Source organism: Chelonia mydas, chromosome 10 (assembly GCF_015237465.2).
Source record: "Chelonia mydas isolate rCheMyd1 chromosome 10, rCheMyd1.pri.v2, whole genome shotgun sequence".
NCBI lineage: Eukaryota > Metazoa > Chordata > Testudines > Cheloniidae > Chelonia > Chelonia mydas.
Window position 1 is genome coordinate 23,304,710 of NC_051250.2, and position 19,903 is coordinate 23,324,612.

A 19,903-nucleotide genomic window follows, 5' to 3' on the forward strand; every position below is an offset into this window, starting at 1 on the left:
GTTTGTCGGGGAGTCATTCTGGTTTCATTTACACAAAGGAATTTAGTGTACTTTCTAGAAATCAAACTTTCCTAAGCCACTTCCATGTTCTATATAGTCTTTAGCTACTAAAACCTAGATTTTATGGAAGAGAAAGGTACCTGAAATACAAATAGCATTTAGAGCTTTTGCATTAACAACTACTTTAAAAAACATACTTCCTAAACTGAAATCGCAGGAATGATGCAGGTCCTGACTGAAATGCATTAGCAAAGCTGTGAGAGGAAGACTCTTTAGCAAAGGCATGTGTTATTCCTACATGGCCCTGCAGTTCGGACTACAGGGATGTGAACTGCAGTGTACACTAGCATGCTGTGCTGTAGCTCCCCCATTTGGACACCGCTTGTGCAAACTAAAAGGGACATAGTTTGGGTTAATTTAGGGCTTGTCTACATGACCCTGCAGTGTGGACTACAGGGGCATGAGTTGCAGCGCACACCAAACTGTTGCATCGTAACTGCCCCATGCAAATCCTGCTAGTGCGAACTACAAGGTACCTAGTTCACGTTAACGTAATCCCCTTTCCAACAGGACCACCTTAATGTGAGCTAGCTAGCGCATGCTGCAGTTCACACCCCTGTAGTCCGAACTGCCGGGCCAGGCAAACAAGCCCTTTTATTCGAATGAGGGCTGAAAGCTGAACAGTTTCATTTCCCCAAAATAAAACTGTGAGTAAGAGCAAAATCAGCCCCTAAACCAGGTTGATGTACTGCAAGAGCATTGCTACTATAACAGAATTGACCTCTTTTTTTTAGACTTCCTATGAGCTATTGCTATTAGAAGTGATAATATTTCTTTCCTCAGCAGGCAGCCAAGTGTGCATTTTCTTTGCACCCATCTCAGCTTTTCAAAGCCAGTCAGGACCATGTAAGCTGATACTACAGTTCCCCATGAACCAATCAGCATGCTTGTTGAAGGCCGGTTTTCCCCTGCCCTGGGCATGCTTGCACTTCCATCACATATTTCAACTCTCCAGCAAAGTGAAGCAATAGGTCACTCCCAGTTCCCAATCTTCTGTGTCGTAAACAAAGCTTTCAAGGCTAGTGACTGAACCTGCAAGAGGCAGAGTAAGTCAGCCAAGCTGCTCAGCACTTCACAGGCGTGGGTCCTTGCTGGGGACAGGGTGACTGAGTGCTGAGAGCTGTGTTCTTTGCTAAACAGTCCCTGACTTGTCAGATCTCAGGCAAATCACTTCGGCCAAAATGTTCAACAGTGGAGACCTCGATTTAGGCAACTACTCCGTATGTAGGCACTGATATAAAGGGGGCTACATTTTAGAATTGCTGAGCTCTAGCTCAAATGTCCTTTCAATGGCAGTCTAAACACAGAAAGTATTGAATCAGTTCAGTCTTTGATCAGGTTTGAGAATGATGTATCTGCTGCTTATGTACCTCCTACTTACCACAAAGAGGTTCCAGCAGTCACTAAAAGCCGATGGCCATACATCTAAGAAATGTATTTTCATGGAACACCAAAGACGGGTCCATGGTTCTTGACCCCATTCTTGGCAGATAACCCTGACACCACTTTAAGATGCAGTCTCTGGGTGAGTGTTTCATTGACGGTAAAGCCAGGGGAAAACCTATTAGCTTGTCTCGTCCAGCCTTTTGCCAGTTCATGATTGTTCCCTACAGTGGATTTAGGCCCAGATCTTTAAAGGACTTTAGCCATTGCTCAGCTTTCCATTGGCTGAGGCGATGGAAGTCCTGAGCCTGACATTACAACTGGGAATCAACAGATAATTGAGTAACTTTTAAACAGAACATCAAAACTATTTAGCAAATGAAAGAGTTACTGGAAAAAGAATGTGTAATTTTATTACATTTTAAAAAGTTTACAAACAAAACCTGAGTTTATACAAACTATACATTATCTTTACATGACTCAGACTTGTTAAAGGAACATACCAGTGCAGCTTAGAAACGTTTTATACAATCCAGTGTAAAAGCTCCGTAACATTCAGTTATCTCACTAACTGTTGAGTAAGATCTTGCTATAACTTTCTGTGAGGAACAGTTGCAAAATATGGCCCTAAAATAGCATCCATTGTCCCATGCCACAACTTAGTTAAGAAAAGACAACTCATAGGGCTGCCACCAATGTGCAGTCCAGAACTTCTGCGGATATTGGTGGGAATTTAACACACAGGAGTTGGCCCAAGACTATAAAACCATTCATGAAGATGAAATGGGGAAGGGCAGCAGGGATGGGTTTTGTTTTTTTTCCCCCCACAGAGAGTTTTTCCCCTGTCCTACCAGGTATTAAAAAGCCTGGCACAAAATGAAGAAATTGGCTCCTTTTCCAATCGCCTGGATTCCATCTCCTGCCAGTCCTGTCTCCCTCTCACCATTACCTCCATTTAGCTGGTCTTATCCCACCCTCCATCCCTTTTTTTTTTAGGCTGGTTCAATCGTCCTTTACCCCTTTTCTTTATTTGGTCCTCTCTTCATCCCCTCTGAAGAGATTCTGGAAACAGAGAAATGTCAGCAGAAAGATATAAGTTGTTTGAAAGAACATGAAGTCTCATCTCAAGGTGGGCTGCCTTTAGGCAAAGGCATGAGAACATATGAGTGTGTTTCTGAAGTCAGCAGAGACCAGGGTTCTGTGGTTGCTCATGACCAGATGACTGTCTCACTAACCTTTCAAGTTCAACAGGAAGATGCATTGCCTCAAGTGTTTTGCACGTGGCTGGTATCAGCCAACCAATGTGTGACAGTATGGGAAAGCTATTCCAATGAGAAACATTAGCCCCGATGGGTAACTATGTGCAGTCACCAGGACCTGTCCTAGAATTTAGGGTCTGCAAAGGGCTGGTCATCAGATTAAATTAGAGTAGGCTACCGCAGGCTGCCTTTGACCTCCAAGAGCTGTTCCAGCAGCCAGGAATAGCTGGAATGCAGCTGTACTTTGGTCCTTATACCCGAGGGAGATGGTGGAGTCTCTATGCCATTCTGGGTTTCCTCTTACCAAGGGGAAATTTTCAAGTAGTTGATTAAGCTAGTTTTCAGCTGCTGGTTGAGCTAGCTTTGAGCTACTTTGCAACACCAGAATGAGGTGCAAGAATCTAGCCTTACAATTTTTGGAGTATGTAAAGGCATCTCCAGCTTCTCCTATTTAATCTAATTTTTCCCATTTCCAGTCCCTCTTTGTACAGGAAATCATTATGCTTGTCCTGACACTGTGTCTCTAGAAAACCATAAAATCCCTCCAATATCATAGGGGCAAACTGAAATAAACAGGAAATCAACATCTCGCCACTCAATTCAGTAGGATCAGAATTTTGATAACTAAATACAGAGGCTAGCAGCTAAACATGTGCTGATACACTGAAATTGACTTGTCTAGCACGCCTTGTTCTTTGAGACTCTGTAAATGTGGTCCATGAAACAATGTGAAGTTGTGATTTCATACTGAAGTTGTGATTGTTGAACAGTCTGTTTCTACTATCATGTTGGGAAGGGTAAGTGAGAGATCTCAGAACTCTGAATCCAATTCCTGAACATGAATAGGACAGAGAATACATATTTGTTTTCAAAATCAAAACGTTCAATTTCAAATCTTTTGCTTCACAAAAGCATTGTGTCTAGTTTGACATATATTTTGTGTTAATAATTTGGGCCCTCAGGTTTTTCTATAGCTTCCCCATAGTCAGTTCCATTCATTCAGATATGTCAGTTTTCAGATCTCATTCAAGACCAGTTAAAAATCTGTTTGCATATTTCCACAAGTCATTTTTCAGGATTTCTGTGCAGCAGATTGAACCTATTTAAATGTATGTGGATTTTTGTAAAGCTGTTTTGTTAAAAGTCATTCACATTTTCTACCTGTAATTTCACCTTTCCCTGTAATTTTTTTCCCTTCTGTCATCTTAAAGGGCTCTTCATCAACAATAAGTGAACAACAGATTTGGGCGAAACACCATAAGAAAGCAACATTATCACTCCAGATGTGATTAGTGTAACAGCTGACAAAAACGCTGCCACCTGTAAATTCATAGGATTGGGTAAATATACCGGGATTTTCATGCCCCTATGTCAGTATGCTTCCATCTTTAGGCTGAGCTATCTTGCTAATGTTCTAAATCCTAGTGTTTACAAGGTGAAAAACTCCAACACTGGACTTTGGTAGTTCAAACTCAGCATGCCAGCTCAGTTTCAGATACAGTAGGCATCACAAAAAGAATCACCTCATCCACAGCTATAGTTCACCATTCCCATAGACTTAATTCCTTCACGCTGTGTGGGAAGTGTGGTTATTATACAGTTTTATATGATGGAAGCACCCCCTGTTTATTTTTTAATGGTGATGGCTGTAGCGTGATCTTCTTTACACCCGTGAAGCTTCATCCTACATAACTCTTAATGGCTTGTTTAACAGGAGCAGAATCAGTCCATTTGAACAGCATTTGAATGGAGCTGCTTAACTACAAGCATTTGGACCTCATTGTCTACTGTTTTCAATGGTCCTCAGAAGCTCCAATATAATTTTCCATTCTGTAGCTCTGAGGAAAGCTAGTGTAGTTGCTAGTTTTTTTCCTCATTCATAAAGCAGCAAATAAGATGGGAAAATTCAGTAATGCTTTTACCTCTTCTTAACATTACCTGTGAAAATAATGAAAGCACAATATTAGTTCTGTGCCCTTCAGCTTCATCACCAATTATCATCACCATGAAATCAAAGCTATCTTGCCCACACTGGTGTTAGTGACACTGCCGTCAGTAGGGTTATAATTCTGATTTAATTCAGTGTATGCGAGATCGGAATCAGGCTCACACAGTTTTAAAATGGCTTGCAAATTTATTGCCAGGGAACTGGGCAAACAAACTGTGGAATCAGAGTCTGCAAACTGCTTTACACTTCAGAGCCAGAGTCTTGATTTACAGTCTCTGAAAAAACTGAAAGACACAGTATCTAATAATAAAATGCAGTGGAGAGAAAAGAGGGCCATTCAATGACCAGAATGCATAAAGATTTTGTGCTCTGAGCAGGTCTGGTAGCTCAGGAGGGAGAGTGGAAGATGCTGAATATATCATGCTTGGCTAACAGTATATATGCTTCCTGCAGCATGATGTCAAGTAAAGCGTTAACTGTATGGAATAGTAGCACAGTATCAGAGATGCCCGCTGGATACTTTCATAGAAACCACCTAGGATTAAGATTTACAGCCTGAATCCATATTGCCTCCCAGCCACAAACTAAATGGAGAAGGGAAAAAGGGACTAGATATGATCTAACTAGATATGATCAAGTCGTCTCTTGTCAAATCACCCCCCCTCACTTTCCAAACTACTGTGCCTTCCCACTCTAGATCCTCTGCTTTTTTACTAAGCATGAAAGGAAACAGTAGAAAATACTGTGAACATTTTTTCTAAACATGTTTGTAGAACTGGAAAATTTCGGCTGTCAATTTGTGGCGAAGCTCCCACTTTGTAAGGCAACATTTGAAAGAATACACTACACAGTGGGTTAATCCTGAAATTCTCACCTCAAACCAAATGGGAGGAATCAGTGACGACTTTGCCTAAGAAGCAACTTTGCCTGTGTAAGGATTTGGGGAATACCCACTGTGTTTTTGGAGCAAATCCTGGGAGCGTGTGGGTTGGTGAAAACCTCTTGGTGGAGCAGAGCAGCAGGACAGTGCATGTGTTGCATGGTGTTCAGAAGATCTTCCAGAAATTCTAACTAGACCCCATCATGGAGGTGGGGCTTGGCAACCATGTGAGTGCTGATTTCAAATGTAGTCAATTTTTTCCCAAGGCATAACAGGAGATAGCTCAAATCTTTACATGTTGACAGACTCTTCTCTCAAACTTTGTAAGATCCATAGTGACTACCGGCCACTTACTGGCTTTCCTATCATTTGGTTTTTGTTTTTTCCCCCCCCCCACAGCAAGGCTTCCCTTGGGTTCACTGGAGAGAACAAGGATCTTGGCATTAAAGCTGATCCCTTTCCCCATGTCTCTAGGACTCCATGAAAACCGACAGTACTCCCTTAAAACATTGCCTTTTCCCACCCTCATCAAAAAGGACTCTTGCCCCTCAGGGCCCGAATTATTGCAACCCAGCAATGTCCCTGTCCCCACACGATGAGCCTCTGAATAACCAACTCCCCAGACAGAGTGTCCAGATTACAGGGTTTTAAAAAAATAAAATAGTTCAGCTACCTTCTCAGAATAAGCTGATTCTACAGCAAACTGATTCTAGAATCTAGCTGTTGAAGATGCTCAAGAACTCCATAGGGAATAGTAGGATTCCACATCCTAAGAGACAGTGAATTGAAAAGGAAAACAAAAGATTAGCAGAATTTTTAACTTGCAAACTTCCATTGCTATTTCTCTGCAACAGCTGCCTTTCATTTTCAAATATATTTGAAGTTGTTACATTTCATCCCTCCCTCCTTTTGTTCTAATGACCACAAATGGACTTACTGTATTCTTTTCGGTGGAAGAAAGAGAGGAAGGGAAAACCATGCACTTAGAGAGTCCTTTGTGGCTCAGGTCATAGAATGAGCTACATTCACCTCTTTGGGAGCAGTATTGAGTTCCCACCAAAAACCCTGACCCCGAGGGTTTGTCAGAAGTGACAGCTCCGCTCCCCCAGAGCATTGGTCAGCCACCAAAAGGGGTTGCCCATCTGCCTGCCTTTCAGAACGGGCAGCCTCACACGCCACAAAAAGTTGATGTAATGTAAAGTATTAACATATGCAAAGTTAGCTAGAACACAATGCAATGGGCAAGCCACAACCGGCTTACTTTCTAATTCTACCCCTTAGTTAACAGCTCCCCCCACCATTGTTAGGGGAGAGGCGGGAGACTGCAGCCAGTGAGAAGGAGCATACAGCGTGCCATAAAAGCACAGAAGAAGGTGAAAGGAAAAGGCTAGAGTACATCTGAAAATGGTAACTTTTCAACTGTTTGCTTCGAGTTCCTGTTTATAGAATTGACCAGACAACTACATCCCTGCTATAGAATTCTACCAAATGGTTTAGTGGAAAGTGCTTTCTATATTTGTACAGGAGTTTAGTACAATTTCTATAGAATCTGATTTCATCCCAGTAAGAATTTTATAAATCCCCATTACATGCAAAAGCACTAGTCCAGAGGAGTTAATTGCTCCCTGTTCTGGTGAGCCTGTGGGGATCCTGAGCAGAGATAGGACATAGGGAGGAGGGCACTAGAAACCCATCATAAAAAGGGCAGTGACAAGGCTAGTGGGTCTCATAACTGTCTTGAGAGTTGTCCTATACTGTAGCTCTTACATTAGAAAGCATGTATTTTTAGTGTGAACAAACCTTAGCTTGAATGCTGTTATCAGAAATGGACCTGAGCCACAAAGTTCAGTTCCAGACATGGATTTCCCCAGATAGGAGTGTTTGGATCCAGGTTAATATCCCTTCTCTAGCTATTATAAGGGCAGATTTGTTTAAGATTAAATTAACGGTAAGTCCATTTGTTAGTGCTGTAGCAAAGGCCAGTTTAAAGTTAGTTATGTGACTACAATCCCTGATGCATCCGATGAAGTGAGCTGTAGCTCAAGAAAGCTTATGCTCAAATAAATTGGTTAGTCTCTAAGGTGCCACAAGTACTCCTTTTCTTTTTGCGGATACAGACTAAGACGACTGCTACTCTGAAACCTGATGTAGGATAGGTGCCCAAGTAAGTTAATGCCATAGCCCAACACCCTCGGCAGTGCCTTTTAAAATGCAGGCTTCGACTAGACATTTCAGCATCAGACACTGCACTTTTAAAAAAGGTTGCATTGCTTTGTTTTGTTTGCAGCCCCTAGAAGATGAAGGCTGCATCAGACTGGCATTAGCACAGTTTTCTTGGGGCCTGTGAACTAAATGCTATTTGCAATGTTTTTTAAGCCTGGTATTTGAGCTCTGGAAGTGAGTACAGAAATGTAAATCCAGTCAGTGCCACACAAAGGAAAACGAAACTAAATGCCATTGTTTGACTTGATAGCAGAGTTCAAATAAAACATTTTAATAGTGAGGATTTCATATGAAGTGTAACAGGCTGTCGAGGGGAAGTGTGTGAGGACAGTAAACCTTTACTTTCCAACACCAGTGGCATGCAATTCCCAAATGGAAGAGTAAAGGTTTACTGTCCTCACACACTTCCCCCTGACAGCCTGTTACACTTCATATGAAATCACCACTATCAAAATGTTTTAATTGACTATGCTGTCATTACCAAACAATGGTATTTAGCCTCTCAGATTATAGTGCTAACGCTCGCTGTTGGCTTTTTAAGGTACGTTCTCATGTACAGACACTGGGGACCAGACTGTGACTTTGGAACATCAGCCTCCCCTTGCGTCCTTTTGGTTGGGAAGAACCCTAGAATGCAGAGTGGCCCCATTAGGCAGGAGGTGGGTCACATCTCCCCCCTCCCAGCCCACACAGCAGGCCAGGTACATTGTGGGGAGCAAGCTGCATGGTGGAAAGCTCTATGCAGGCTGTGTAAATGGCACAGCCTAGCCCTTGTTGTCACAGAAGGGGTTAGAACCAACCGAGTGCAGTGAAGACATTTCTGTCCAGTCAGTTGCTACTTTTGGATTAGTGATATTTTTGGTTCCTGTTGCAAATATGGTGAATCCACTGACGAGCATCAGAACAAATCAAAACCCAGTTTATAGATCTAAGCTACAACGACACAGTCCAGAGACTTACGCCACACTCTTGATGTGGGGGCATTTTCTGAGGCTATCAGTCAGCTTCTGGGCTCCGGCATCAGTTATCTTGTTACACTGAACACTGAAGGCAAAAACACATTTTCTGGCTGTTAGTCTAGGACACACTAACCATCACAGTAATCAAACATCATCCTTGAGATAAAAGGAGATATGGGGATTAATTAAAAAAAATACAATTAGTCCTCAAAGGAAAACTCAGGTTGCCATCTGGTCCTTGATTAAGACAGTTGATCTCCTGAGCAATCATCCCTTCAGCCCACCCAAGTTCTCCATACTCCTAATATTCCACCTTCCTCTACCACTTTTCTCCCATCCCAAACTCAATCTTCTACTCTGATAAATGTTCTCCCGTCCAAAGTTGAGTTGTGGGGCCTGGAAAATCCCACTCCCACCCCCACCTCCATTCCACCTCCACCCCACCAGCCTCCTTTCCTCCTGATTTTAGGAATCTAGTACTGGCAAGACTAACTGTGACACGCTACACAGTTAATTATAAAGCATCTGAAGTGCTATAAAGTGCTAGAAGTCACCACAAATCCCTTCAGACTCTGTGTGGTTTAGTGGCTCCCAGACATACAGTTATATCTGGAACTGCCCCTAAAATCTTTCTAATTGCTGGTAACTACACCTGGACCCAGCACACACACATTTCTCCTGTCTGAGGAGACTGGGGAAGGAAACTGCTCTTTTTTTTTTTTTTTTAAATAAAACAAATGAGTCAGATAAGCCTGTCAGTGCCCTTGAGAATCTCACTGGTAGGGTGATCAGACAGCAAATGTGAAAAATCAGGATGGGGGTGGGGGTAATAGGAGTCTATATAAGAAAAAGACCCCAAAATGGGGACTGTCCCTATAAAATCGGGACATCTGGTTGCCCTACTCACTGGCCCTCTCAAAATCCTGTGGCTATCACTGTTTGTAGTGGGTAAGAATTGTTTATGTTCTGAAAGGGGGAGCAGAATTGTCTTTCAGGCTTAACTATAAATACTAATGTTTTATTAGGCTCCATCTTGTAACCATCCCTCCAAGCTTATGTCGTATTCATTGCCCCCTGTGTTTCCTCTTCCTATCCCAACCTGTCACCACAAAGCTTTCCCCAGTTATTCCCCCTCAAATTCTCTCCTTCCCCTCTTCTTCCCATTCCTATGAACACAGGGGTGCAAATTCCCAGTTTTCAAGCATTTGAAACTCCTCAGCTGAAGGTAACAGCAATAAAATATTAATCTTCAAGATAAGATTTTATAGTATCTAAGCAAGCTTTTGTCCCCCCTTTATCCTCTTTGAAGATTTCCTACTTACTGTAACACCCTTAAAGATGCCATTGCAGGAAGTATTCTTGCTATATTTTCCGCTCCAGCATCACAAATGTAGTTATTGTACAAACTGCAGAAAACACAGACAGCAGGATCACCATTAAATAAAGCAAAATGTTCACTAGTAGTTAAAGAAAAAAATTCCAGACATTAGGGTATGATTAATTCTTATTAATTTGCAACCATTCTGTAGATTGTGGTTTCAAGATATTTTAAATATCAACTTACAGTCCTATTGAGAGTCAGGTATTCCCCTTGTTCAGTTTACAAACACAAATCAAAAATAGGATTAGACATTAAATGGATAATGAGAACAACTTTGGCTATACTAGATATGATTTAAAAACCTGCAGAGGCTAAATCTTTATGCTTCAGGGCACAAGGGTTAGGAAGAAGCTTCCCTTAGAAGCAAGTTATTCCATAATTGAACTGTCGGGTTTATTGTGCTTTCCTCTGAAGCACTTAATTCTGGCCCATGTCAGGCAGGATACTGGGCTAAATGAACCATATACCCTGCGTCAAGTCCCAGCCTGCTGGGTGTAGTCTAGACCTTGGTTCTGCCGAGTAGACCCCTGTGCAATCCCTTGTCACAGGATTGGGGTCCTGGATAGCAGTTCCATGTGCGGAACTATTGTATCTCCATATCAGATTAAATTTTACATTTATCTTCTCCCAAATAAATAAGATCCGGTGTTGCTGGTGTATAGGAACTATCAAGACAGAGGCCTCAGTCCTGGAGCCCTTACTCAAAGGAGCAGTCCCACCACTTTCAGTGGGACTAATTGTATGAATAAGGCCTGAAGCACCAAGCCCATAGTGAACTCATTACAATATGTGGGCATTATTCATTCCAAGTATAGTCATTATCTTCCGAACTAAGGCACAGGGACACTTTATACAAAGCAATAGAATAGAATACACACACTCACCTAAGTGTCTTTAACGAGGATAAGGAAGGAAGAGCAGTAGCTAGTTGCTCTGCCCCCAAATCTGTTATCTTGTTCTGTGATAAGCTATTACAAATAAGATGTTCTTGTTAATAGAGTTTAATACAACCAGGACATCACAATGTTGGGTAATTTTTTTCCATGTAGCTCTATAAATTTGACACTGAGATGCAACATGAGAATGTGACCCTATAACCACCATTTTCCCATCCCAGAATCATTTAAGATAATGTTGTCCTTCCAGATTATCCCAGAGAAGACTGGGTCAATGTGGAGCAGTCCTGAGGGAAGTAACCAATATTTCTTTTGAAAGCAGATAAACCAGATAGAGGATTTAACCCTATTTGAAAAACAAAAGCCTGAAATCTCCTCTTGGTGACTTTCAGTGTCTAATGTATCTAAACGAACAATATATATATATATTGCTCATTAGGCTAGACCCTGCCATCCATCCACACTCAAAGTCACCACTGACTCCAATGGGTATTTCACATCTGGAGCAATGGCAGGATCAGACATTAAGAAATTTCTCTTACTATTTACTTAGCATTTTATATATTTCTCTGTAGTTCTTGTAAAAAAATTGATAAGGCAACCTTGGGAAAAATTAACTGCTTGCCTTGAAGCGGAATTAGGAAGCCCCAAAGCACAATCCCAACTCTGAGTGCCATAGGATTAAACTATTTCTCCTTCCTGGCTCCCAGAAGTTGGCACTGTTAACCTTGCAACTTACTTCAATGTTTCCAGTGATGTCAGCTCAGACAATACTTCACAGAGGCTTTTTGTTCCTTCATCTCCTATTTCATTTTCACTCAGAGCATCCAAGCTGCAGGACCACAAAGCAAGACATTACTAGGTTTCCTTTTAACTATTTTCTGTCCATTGACCATCTAAGATATCTGCTCATAAATTTGAGAGGCTATTTCTTTATAATGGACCCAGGCAATCAGGTAAGTGCAGGACTTAAATTCAGCCAGAGCTGTCTGGAGTGGAGGCCTGGTAAATATTTTCAAACCCTCTGGAGTTTTTATAGCATGTTGGGGGGAGGAGCACGCTGAGGGAAATACTCTATAAGAATTTAAGCCCTGGGTAAGAGCAATCTTGCGTATTCGAGCTCTTCAAATAAGCAGCTCTCGTTGCTTTTCAAACTCTGAGCCTAAGAAGATTTTAAAGAAGAGTAGAACTGCATGACCCACTTCCTTTGATATGCAAACAGCAGCACTTAATGCCCCACTTACACTACAAAATGAATGTTGTTAAACCAGTTATGAAATAGTTGCGTCCCAACTGCATTTCCTCCCTACGTGTACAGAAAAAAAAAGATGCGATAACAATCATCTCCACTGCTTCCCCTCCTGGATTAGGGAGGAGAAAAACTGAACATCTTCTCACTGCACTTCCCTCGGGTGGAAGGGATTTTAGGTAGGGTGATCATATGTCCCATTTTGGCCATGACAGTCCCTTTTTTAAGTCCTGTCCCGGCCGTCCTGACCTTTTTGGCAAACGGGACAAATGCAGAGTTTTGCCAAAAAAGTGGTGGTGCGACCCCTAGCAGGAGGTGGAAGAACTTGCAGGGGGGGCACATGGCAATGTCAGGCCAGCCCAATGCAGGAGGGAGGGCTCAACAGCAGCTCTGTCCTGGCCGGTCCCACATGGGGTGGAGAAGGGGGCCTTGGGAGGGCCCCATGTGGGTGGGTGGCAGGGTAGGTTCAGGCTGGCCCCAGGTGCTGGGGGATGAGGGGACCTTGGGCTGGCCCCACATGGGTGGGAAGCTCAGGGAAGGCTCAGGCTGACCCCATGAGTGGAGGGGAGTGGGGGGCCTTGGGCTGGCCCCGCACAGGCAGACAGCAGGGGGGCTCGGACTGCCCCATATACAGGGAGGAGAGAGTGGCTTTTGGCGGGCCCTGTGGGGTGTCCCATTTTCCCTTTGGGAAAATATGGCCACCCTAATTTTAGGAATCTGGATTTGAGGCCAATCTTAATCTCCTCCTAATCTTACAGGCCACACTGGGAGCCATGGAGCAGGAGCCCCTTTGAATTGTGCTGGCCTTTCCCTGAAGCATCAGAGATTGACCACTGATAAGGCAGGATCTGGGACATAATGGGATAATGAGCTGAGCCAGTAAGGCAGGATCCTGGAGGCTGTTCACTGTTAAGTTCCACCCACCACTTTCCATGGACAGTTGGGAAAAAAATATCACTCACTCTAAATGCTGAAGAGATGGGAATGCTGCAAGAATTTCAACAAGCTTTAAGAATCCCTGAAGGCCGCTGGCTGGACCCAGCCTGCAAGGAAAAAACTATGGTCATTTCACAGTACATAAACAGCACAACATGTGGTTTTGGTTTTGTTACCAGCATCCATTTTTCCATACCACAGACAAGATTCTGCAATTGTATTTAAGCAAAACTCTTTACTGCCTCTTTAGCTCTGCTTTGGCAGCTGCATAATATGGCCCTACAACATTAGATCAAATATAGCAGAGGTTCACACAGGGGAAGTTTTGCACACATGTTCCTCTCCCTCATTTTTCTTTGCAACATGCTTTTCATTCATATCTGATCTCACCTTGCTGTGTATTTCCTGCTATTTCAGATTTCTCTCATTTTAAGTATTTAAAACCTGATCAAGGTTATTTTTGTCTCCCCTCTTCTTAAAAGAAAATTCTACCACTGGCTGCACTTAACTCCCATTTCAATCAACAGGTCACATTCCAGTTCATCTTACACCAGTGTAAACTGAGTAAATCCATTGACTTTAAATGTTCTTACTCCAGATTTACACCAACTTAACAACAGAATTGACCCTTGGTTTTTAATCAGTCCTTGTTCACACCAAACTCATTGGATTTCAGTGAGAATTCAGCTGAGTAAGGACATCTAGATTTGGACCCAGAATACAGACAAGTTTGGGGAAAGAAAAGAAGAGGAAATGGGGAGAGAAAATACTGAGAGTTCAGAGGTGGGGCCAAGCAAAGAGAAACCTGCTAGACTTAACTTTAAATTCTATGTAGGCAGCAGGGAGTGGAGGATGTGGTCACATGTACTCCATTACACTGGTACAATCCCCACTGAAGTAGTTTTTCTGAACTGGAGGCTATATTATCTACTACAGTAGTGTCACACTGGTGCAACTGAGAGGAGAAATCGGCCCCCAATTACATTAAAAACAAATATTTGGATGTAAGCGCCATGGAGCGAATGCCATAAGAGTGATTCCCACTGGATGTTTAAGTGTGCATAAGTTAATCCTTCCTTCCAATTCAACATTATTTCTTCCTATTCCTTTCTCAGAAAGAGGGAAGCAAATAGTTTTTAGTCAGCAGATATACACTGACACCCAGTATTTGCTGTCACCTACATGACATAATCAGCTAGAACAGACGGCTTAGCACAGACACTCATTCATGTCAAGAGACTTAGATGGGAAAGTAGAGCAGTTTCGTGCAGGAATCTTTTCCCAAGTGGTTGGATCATGGCCAAAACATGGTACAACACTAACATAGACACTGAGTAATGATGCAGCTCAGCTGGCTTAATGTGAATGGAAAGGGACCTCATTTGTTTGTCAGCCATTGGATTACATCATCGAAATTTAGCGTGAATGAGAAATGGAAAGTGACATTGCTAATAATGAGGGAAATATCTTCAGTGTATTTTACAGCTGAAGGAACAAGATCCTCAACTGCTGTATAACAGCATAGCTCTGTTAAACTCAATGGAGATATGTTGATTTACAACAGTTGAGGGTATGGCACTAGGAGTTTCTGGGTTTTGCCCATAAATTAATAATTCTAGTTTAGATCAGTAAAATACAGATAAAATGGGGTTTACTTCATATTTTTACCATAAACTTACTGTAACAAACTTTAGATAACATAAATGATTATTTTTAGAGTCTTATAAACTTCAGAAGTATTTCAGCAAATGGGGAGGGGTGTTACTTACGCAAATTCTAGTTTTCTGAGGTTTTTGATGGCAGGAATTTCATTAATATTGCAGCCAAATGCATCTTCCATGCTAAATAAACCATAATGGAACAATTGTATCTATTAGAAACAGTTTTTAATAACTAAAAAACCCCATTGTTTCACAAAGAATACTTTGTGCAGAGCCAGGTTATTTGCCGTAAAGGTTTATTAGAAATAGCATTTTCAAAACAAAGTATTCTTTGATCTTAACAGGAGGAAGAAAATAAAATATAGCAGAAAAAGTATTTTCAAAACTACAGTATAGATCAGGGATCGGCAACCTTTGGCACGTGGCCTGTCAGGAAAATCCGCTGGTGGGCTGGGATGGTTTGTTTACCTGCATCGTCTGCAGGTTCAGCCGATTGCAGCTGCCACTGGCCGCAGTTCGCTGTTCCGGGCTAATGGGAGCTGCGGGAAGTGGCGTGGGCCGAGGGATGTGCTGGCTGCCGCTTCCAGCGGCCACCATTGGCCTGGAACGGTGGACCGCAGCCAGTGGGAGCTGCAATCGGCCGAACCTGCGGATGCTGCAGGTAAACAAACAGTCCCGGCCTGCCAGCGATTTCCCTGACGGTCTGTGTGCCAAAGGTTGCCGATCCCTGGTATAGACAGTCTGTGTGCATAAAGGCTTAGATAGGCCTATCTTTCCCCTGACTGCTTTGCCTCAGGGGACTGGGGGTCCAGTGTGCTCTGCAGCAGTGTCTGCCTAAAGGTCTTAGTTCCAGTTTTTCTCACTTGGATCACTCTGGGGTTACAAAGTAGGACACCAAACCACCCACTCCTCCAGGGCCAAGCTAGGTGGTTGAGTTCAGCATAGCCAGAGGTAAAACTTCAAAGTGAGTAACATCTGCAGTGTCAGGAACTTGGGACTATCTAGAGCTAATGTCCTCTCTCCTGCCTACGTGCAGCTAATCTCTGCTTGAATGAACCCCTGTAATCATATAACAAACAACAAACAGATGGAACACACAACATTCACAAAATACAAGATCAGAACAGTGACTTCCAGTAACTGCTTTGATTGTGCATGCTTGAAATTGTAATTAGCCCTCTGGCTGGATCATCTAAAGGGACTGAACCCAGGACCTCTGCCTCTGAAAGTACAAGCCTTTGCTGTCGGAGATAAAAGACTGGCTCTCCTAGCTCACAGCCAATAGCAGACTCTAGCCACTACAGGGCAGAGCCACACTGACAATGTGGGATATATAATTAAAAGGGATTAGAAGATAAGGGATTTAAAAATTATAGGTAAAAGGCCTGAACTAAAATAATCAAATTGCCAATTGTCTTCTTTGTGGGCATCTCAGTACAGAGATTGAGTGGGACCCTCACCCCCCACCTCCAAACTTTCACGATGTATTACAGCAGAAAAACATGGGTGGGGCAACAGAGCATTTCCTGCATTTCCAAATGGAGGACTTCACTCTCTTAGACTGTTACTAAACCAGGGCCTTTCATAATTTATAAGCACTGAAGTGTAAATACGTCATTAATTCTGATAGGATCTTACCAGTGGATCATTTTCTCTTGTACTCGTACAAGGTCAGAAAGGTCACTGATGTCCTTCATAGTTTCTGCCTTAAAGGGATCAATACCAAATTTCTCAACGGAAATCTTCAGCAGCTCATATTCCTTTGTTTGCTCTAAGGACTCCCACAGCCTGACTGTATCACTAAGGGAGGCCCTGTAAAGTGTCAAAACACAAGTTTATTGAGTCCCTGCCCTTGCATGAAAAGGTCTGTCCCACTATAATGCTCATGACACAATTACCAACAAGAAATAACTAACCTAAATGATGTCACACTCTTTAGGCCAACCAGGTGTTTCAGCCCTTGTAGGTTAATGCCACTGTTCCTCAAATCCAAGGAAAACTCCTTTGGGGATCTTTTTAAAATAAAATGCAGCACATAGACATCAGGGGGTGTAAGAAGAGTGCCCAGAAAAGAAAGTTCAGCCTTGAGCCTTAAAGCCACATGCTGCAAAAGATAGCTGTCCTGTGTTTCATAAACACAGTGGAGGAGCTCAAGTAGTTTTTCTGGATAGAGATCACTTATCTGTATTTTTTTAATGTATTTTAAGAGTGTCTTCTGCTTCTTGGTTATGATTTTCATTACATGCTCATCTGAAAGAGAACAGAGGTATGGATCATGCTGGAGATACAATAACCCAGGCAAGAATCGAGGCACCAAGTCTAACCAATTATGAGGCTTTTTCTTCCTGGCTGGTAGTGAGAGGTACTTTGTGAGGCTTTTATCCTTGATCTCTTCTGTGAGCACCAGATGAAGCGCACTCAAAAAATTTTGGATAACAAAATCTGAGAACACACTCCCAAATTCTTCCTCCCTGTTTCCCGAATGTTTTGGGAACGTAAATGGCAGTACTAAGCCATATTTCAGAGCAAACTCCTTAACTTCTTTAGAGGGAAAAAGACTGCTCTTCAGGGCATTTTGATTCTTTTCTCCAAGATACCAGGCTAACTGAGCTAGCCTGGTAATGTGCTGTTGATTTCCTATGGCTGTCACATCTGTTTGTGTAGGTATCAGCTTTTGCTGAAGGTATTTTACAAAGAGGCTGGTAAGTGTTGAAGGCAGGTCTTTGTCTCCCATTTCAAACATCATTTCGCAGAGAAAACAAATGAATCTACACATGACAGGGCTGTAGCAGTGACTGAACAGATATTGACAATCTGTGATTAATTTCACTGCATCATCACTGTATGGTAGCCCTTCAAAATATCTGGCTATATATGATTCTACCTGTTGTGGAGAGAACCCTATCATTTCGATAATCTTGTCCACTTTGGATAAATACTGATTAAATTTGTCTTTGGGTCTTGCTGTTAGCAATAAAGTACAGCCACTGAGTATCTTCTTCTGGAAGAGCCCTGCAAATAGCTCTCTGATGCTGTACAGCTCCTTGTAAGACTGGCAGTCTGAGTAATGTGTAAAGCCATCATGATCCTGCAACTCTTCGAAACCATCAAAGATGAGGAGGACTTTATCGGGATTTTGCAGTATGTACTCGAAGACTTCGTCGCTTCCCTCTCGAGGTTTGACAAAGAGCTCAAGAAGCAGGTCCTTCAAGCTGTATTGCTTTTCAGGCAGGCTCAGCCGTCTACACTCAAACCAAAAGACAAATTCAAACTGAGAAAACTTTCCATTGGACCAGTCTTGGCAGATCTTTTGAACAAGAATGCTTTTACCCATTCCTGCCTTTCCCAACACCACAACGACTTTTGTCTCTAGTTCTTTCCCTCCCAGGACTTGAAATATTTGGCTTCTTTCTATAGCTGCTTTTTCCTTCTCTTCTAAATTATATATTACCAGCTCCTTCTCCATCACCTTGGTGATATTTTTCCCACTCTTTGTTTCAGTTTGACCTTGCATGAGAGCCCCATCAATGTAAAGGTGATCAAGGGTTACTTCACGGTCCATGGCCATGAACTTGCACACATCTTGGAAATAATCCTTAAGTGACGTGCAGAAAGCTTCTACTGGCTCTAGAAAAACAAAAGCACAAGTGAGCTGAAGAATCAAGTATTTGAAAGGAAATATAGACTCAACATAACTTTTAGATGTTTTAAATATGTAAGTTATAATGCTCTTTAAATGCACCAACATTCTGGCCCCTGGCAGTTTTCAGAAAACATTTAGTTCCTAAAATATAGCAATGATTGAATTCCACTCAGAAAGTTTTGAACAGCTCCACAACTGTTGTACAAAACATTTTCCCCACAACAGACAACTTATTCTAGAGCAAAAACTGATCTTTTGGTTTTATCTCACAGAATTTGCAAAGCAATTTAAGGTTAAAGGGGATTGAAACTCACTTGGTCTTTTGAGAATTTGTTCAGAAGGAACAACAGGAATCTGTGATCTCTCATTGGACATTTCTTCTTCATCTGGAGGAAAACAAGTAATCAATTTGAGAAACAGACTCTTAAACATTCACTGATTGAACTTTTCCAATTTCAGCAATGTGACTAGTTAAATGGGGTAGAACCTTGCTACATAACAATTGATGTCCTAACTTAAGGTGGAAATATTTGTCTACTTCAGTGATAAAAATGCACACAAATCATGTTAACTTATGACAGACAAAAGGCAAGAAAACCCTGCAGATAAAGCAGACTCTTCAGTCAGTATTCATCATTTCGCGAGGTTAATTATTGTAGCTATTACAATGTTACAGAAGAACATGACTGTTCTGATACCCTACATGGAGCAATGCCATGGAGAAACATTACAGCTCTATTCATGAGACCCACTGTCCCTTTCAAATATTAGCATTTTGGCTTGATTCATGTTCACATTTAAGACTTATTTATGTAATCAAAAGGAATAGCTTCAGCGTAATCACACAATTTTAGTTAGAGCTGAGTAGCTAGGTACGTAGGGTGAGCATTATATACAGGTAACATCCCTGGGAAAACTCAGTTGGGGGATTCACTGCATTATGTCATACATACAAAGTATTATAATTGTAAAGTCAGCATATAGGGGTTTTTAAATAGGGTAGTATCTACCTGTATGATCAGTCACAGCTGCAGTCTCTGGCATATAAGTAAATGGGCCCATGGAGGGGTTTTTGTCAGGAGACCCCAAAATGCTTTGGACAGCCAAGTCCACTTGAGCTGAAATAATGCATTTGGCAAGTTATTTATACAGTTAATGAAATTGTTATCAGTATTATCTCTTAATGACAGCAAAGAGTTAGCAGACAAAATACTAAAGAGGACTCTGTCCACAGCATAATTTTAGTTAAGTCAAAAATTCTGAGAAACTCTTTCAACATGATTAAACAAACTATCCATTCAGGGAGTCAAATGCTGCCTCTAAAGGCACACTGAAGCCTCCATTAAAACAGATGGAAATGGAGTACATCCAAGGACTGCAATACTTTCTTACAGTGTTTTCTGAGTTGTGATGTCACATTGAACA

The 19,903-nt window shown here is 42.0% G+C and overlaps 1 protein-coding gene across 7 annotated transcripts in view; it reads right to left on the reverse strand.

Moving 5' to 3' along the window:
* Positions 1-1,830: 1,830 nt before the first annotated feature.
* The window catches only part of CIITA (class II major histocompatibility complex transactivator), a 70,764-nt gene continuing 52,691 nt past the window's right edge, over positions 1,831-19,903 (reverse strand). For all 7 annotated transcript variants that reach the window (XM_027820624.3, XM_043523210.1, XM_037910961.2 and 4 more), the window contains 12 exons: positions 19,489-19,596; positions 18,793-18,864; positions 16,752-18,462; positions 16,474-16,647; positions 14,944-15,015; positions 13,201-13,281; positions 11,729-11,821; positions 10,978-11,061; positions 10,035-10,118; positions 8,714-8,797; positions 6,204-6,299; positions 1,831-4,640 (listed from right to left, as the gene is read on the reverse strand). In XM_027820624.3, coding sequence (XP_027676425.2) covers positions 6,224-6,299; positions 8,714-8,797; positions 10,035-10,118; positions 10,978-11,061; positions 11,729-11,821; positions 13,201-13,281; positions 14,944-15,015; positions 16,474-16,647; positions 16,752-18,462; positions 18,793-18,864; positions 19,489-19,596 — 2,639 coding nt within the window. In that variant the 3' untranslated portion in view covers positions 1,831-4,640; positions 6,204-6,223. The remainder of the gene's footprint in view (positions 4,641-6,203; positions 6,300-8,713; positions 8,798-10,034; positions 10,119-10,977; positions 11,062-11,728; positions 11,822-13,200; positions 13,282-14,943; positions 15,016-16,473; positions 16,648-16,751; positions 18,463-18,792; positions 18,865-19,488; positions 19,597-19,903) is intronic.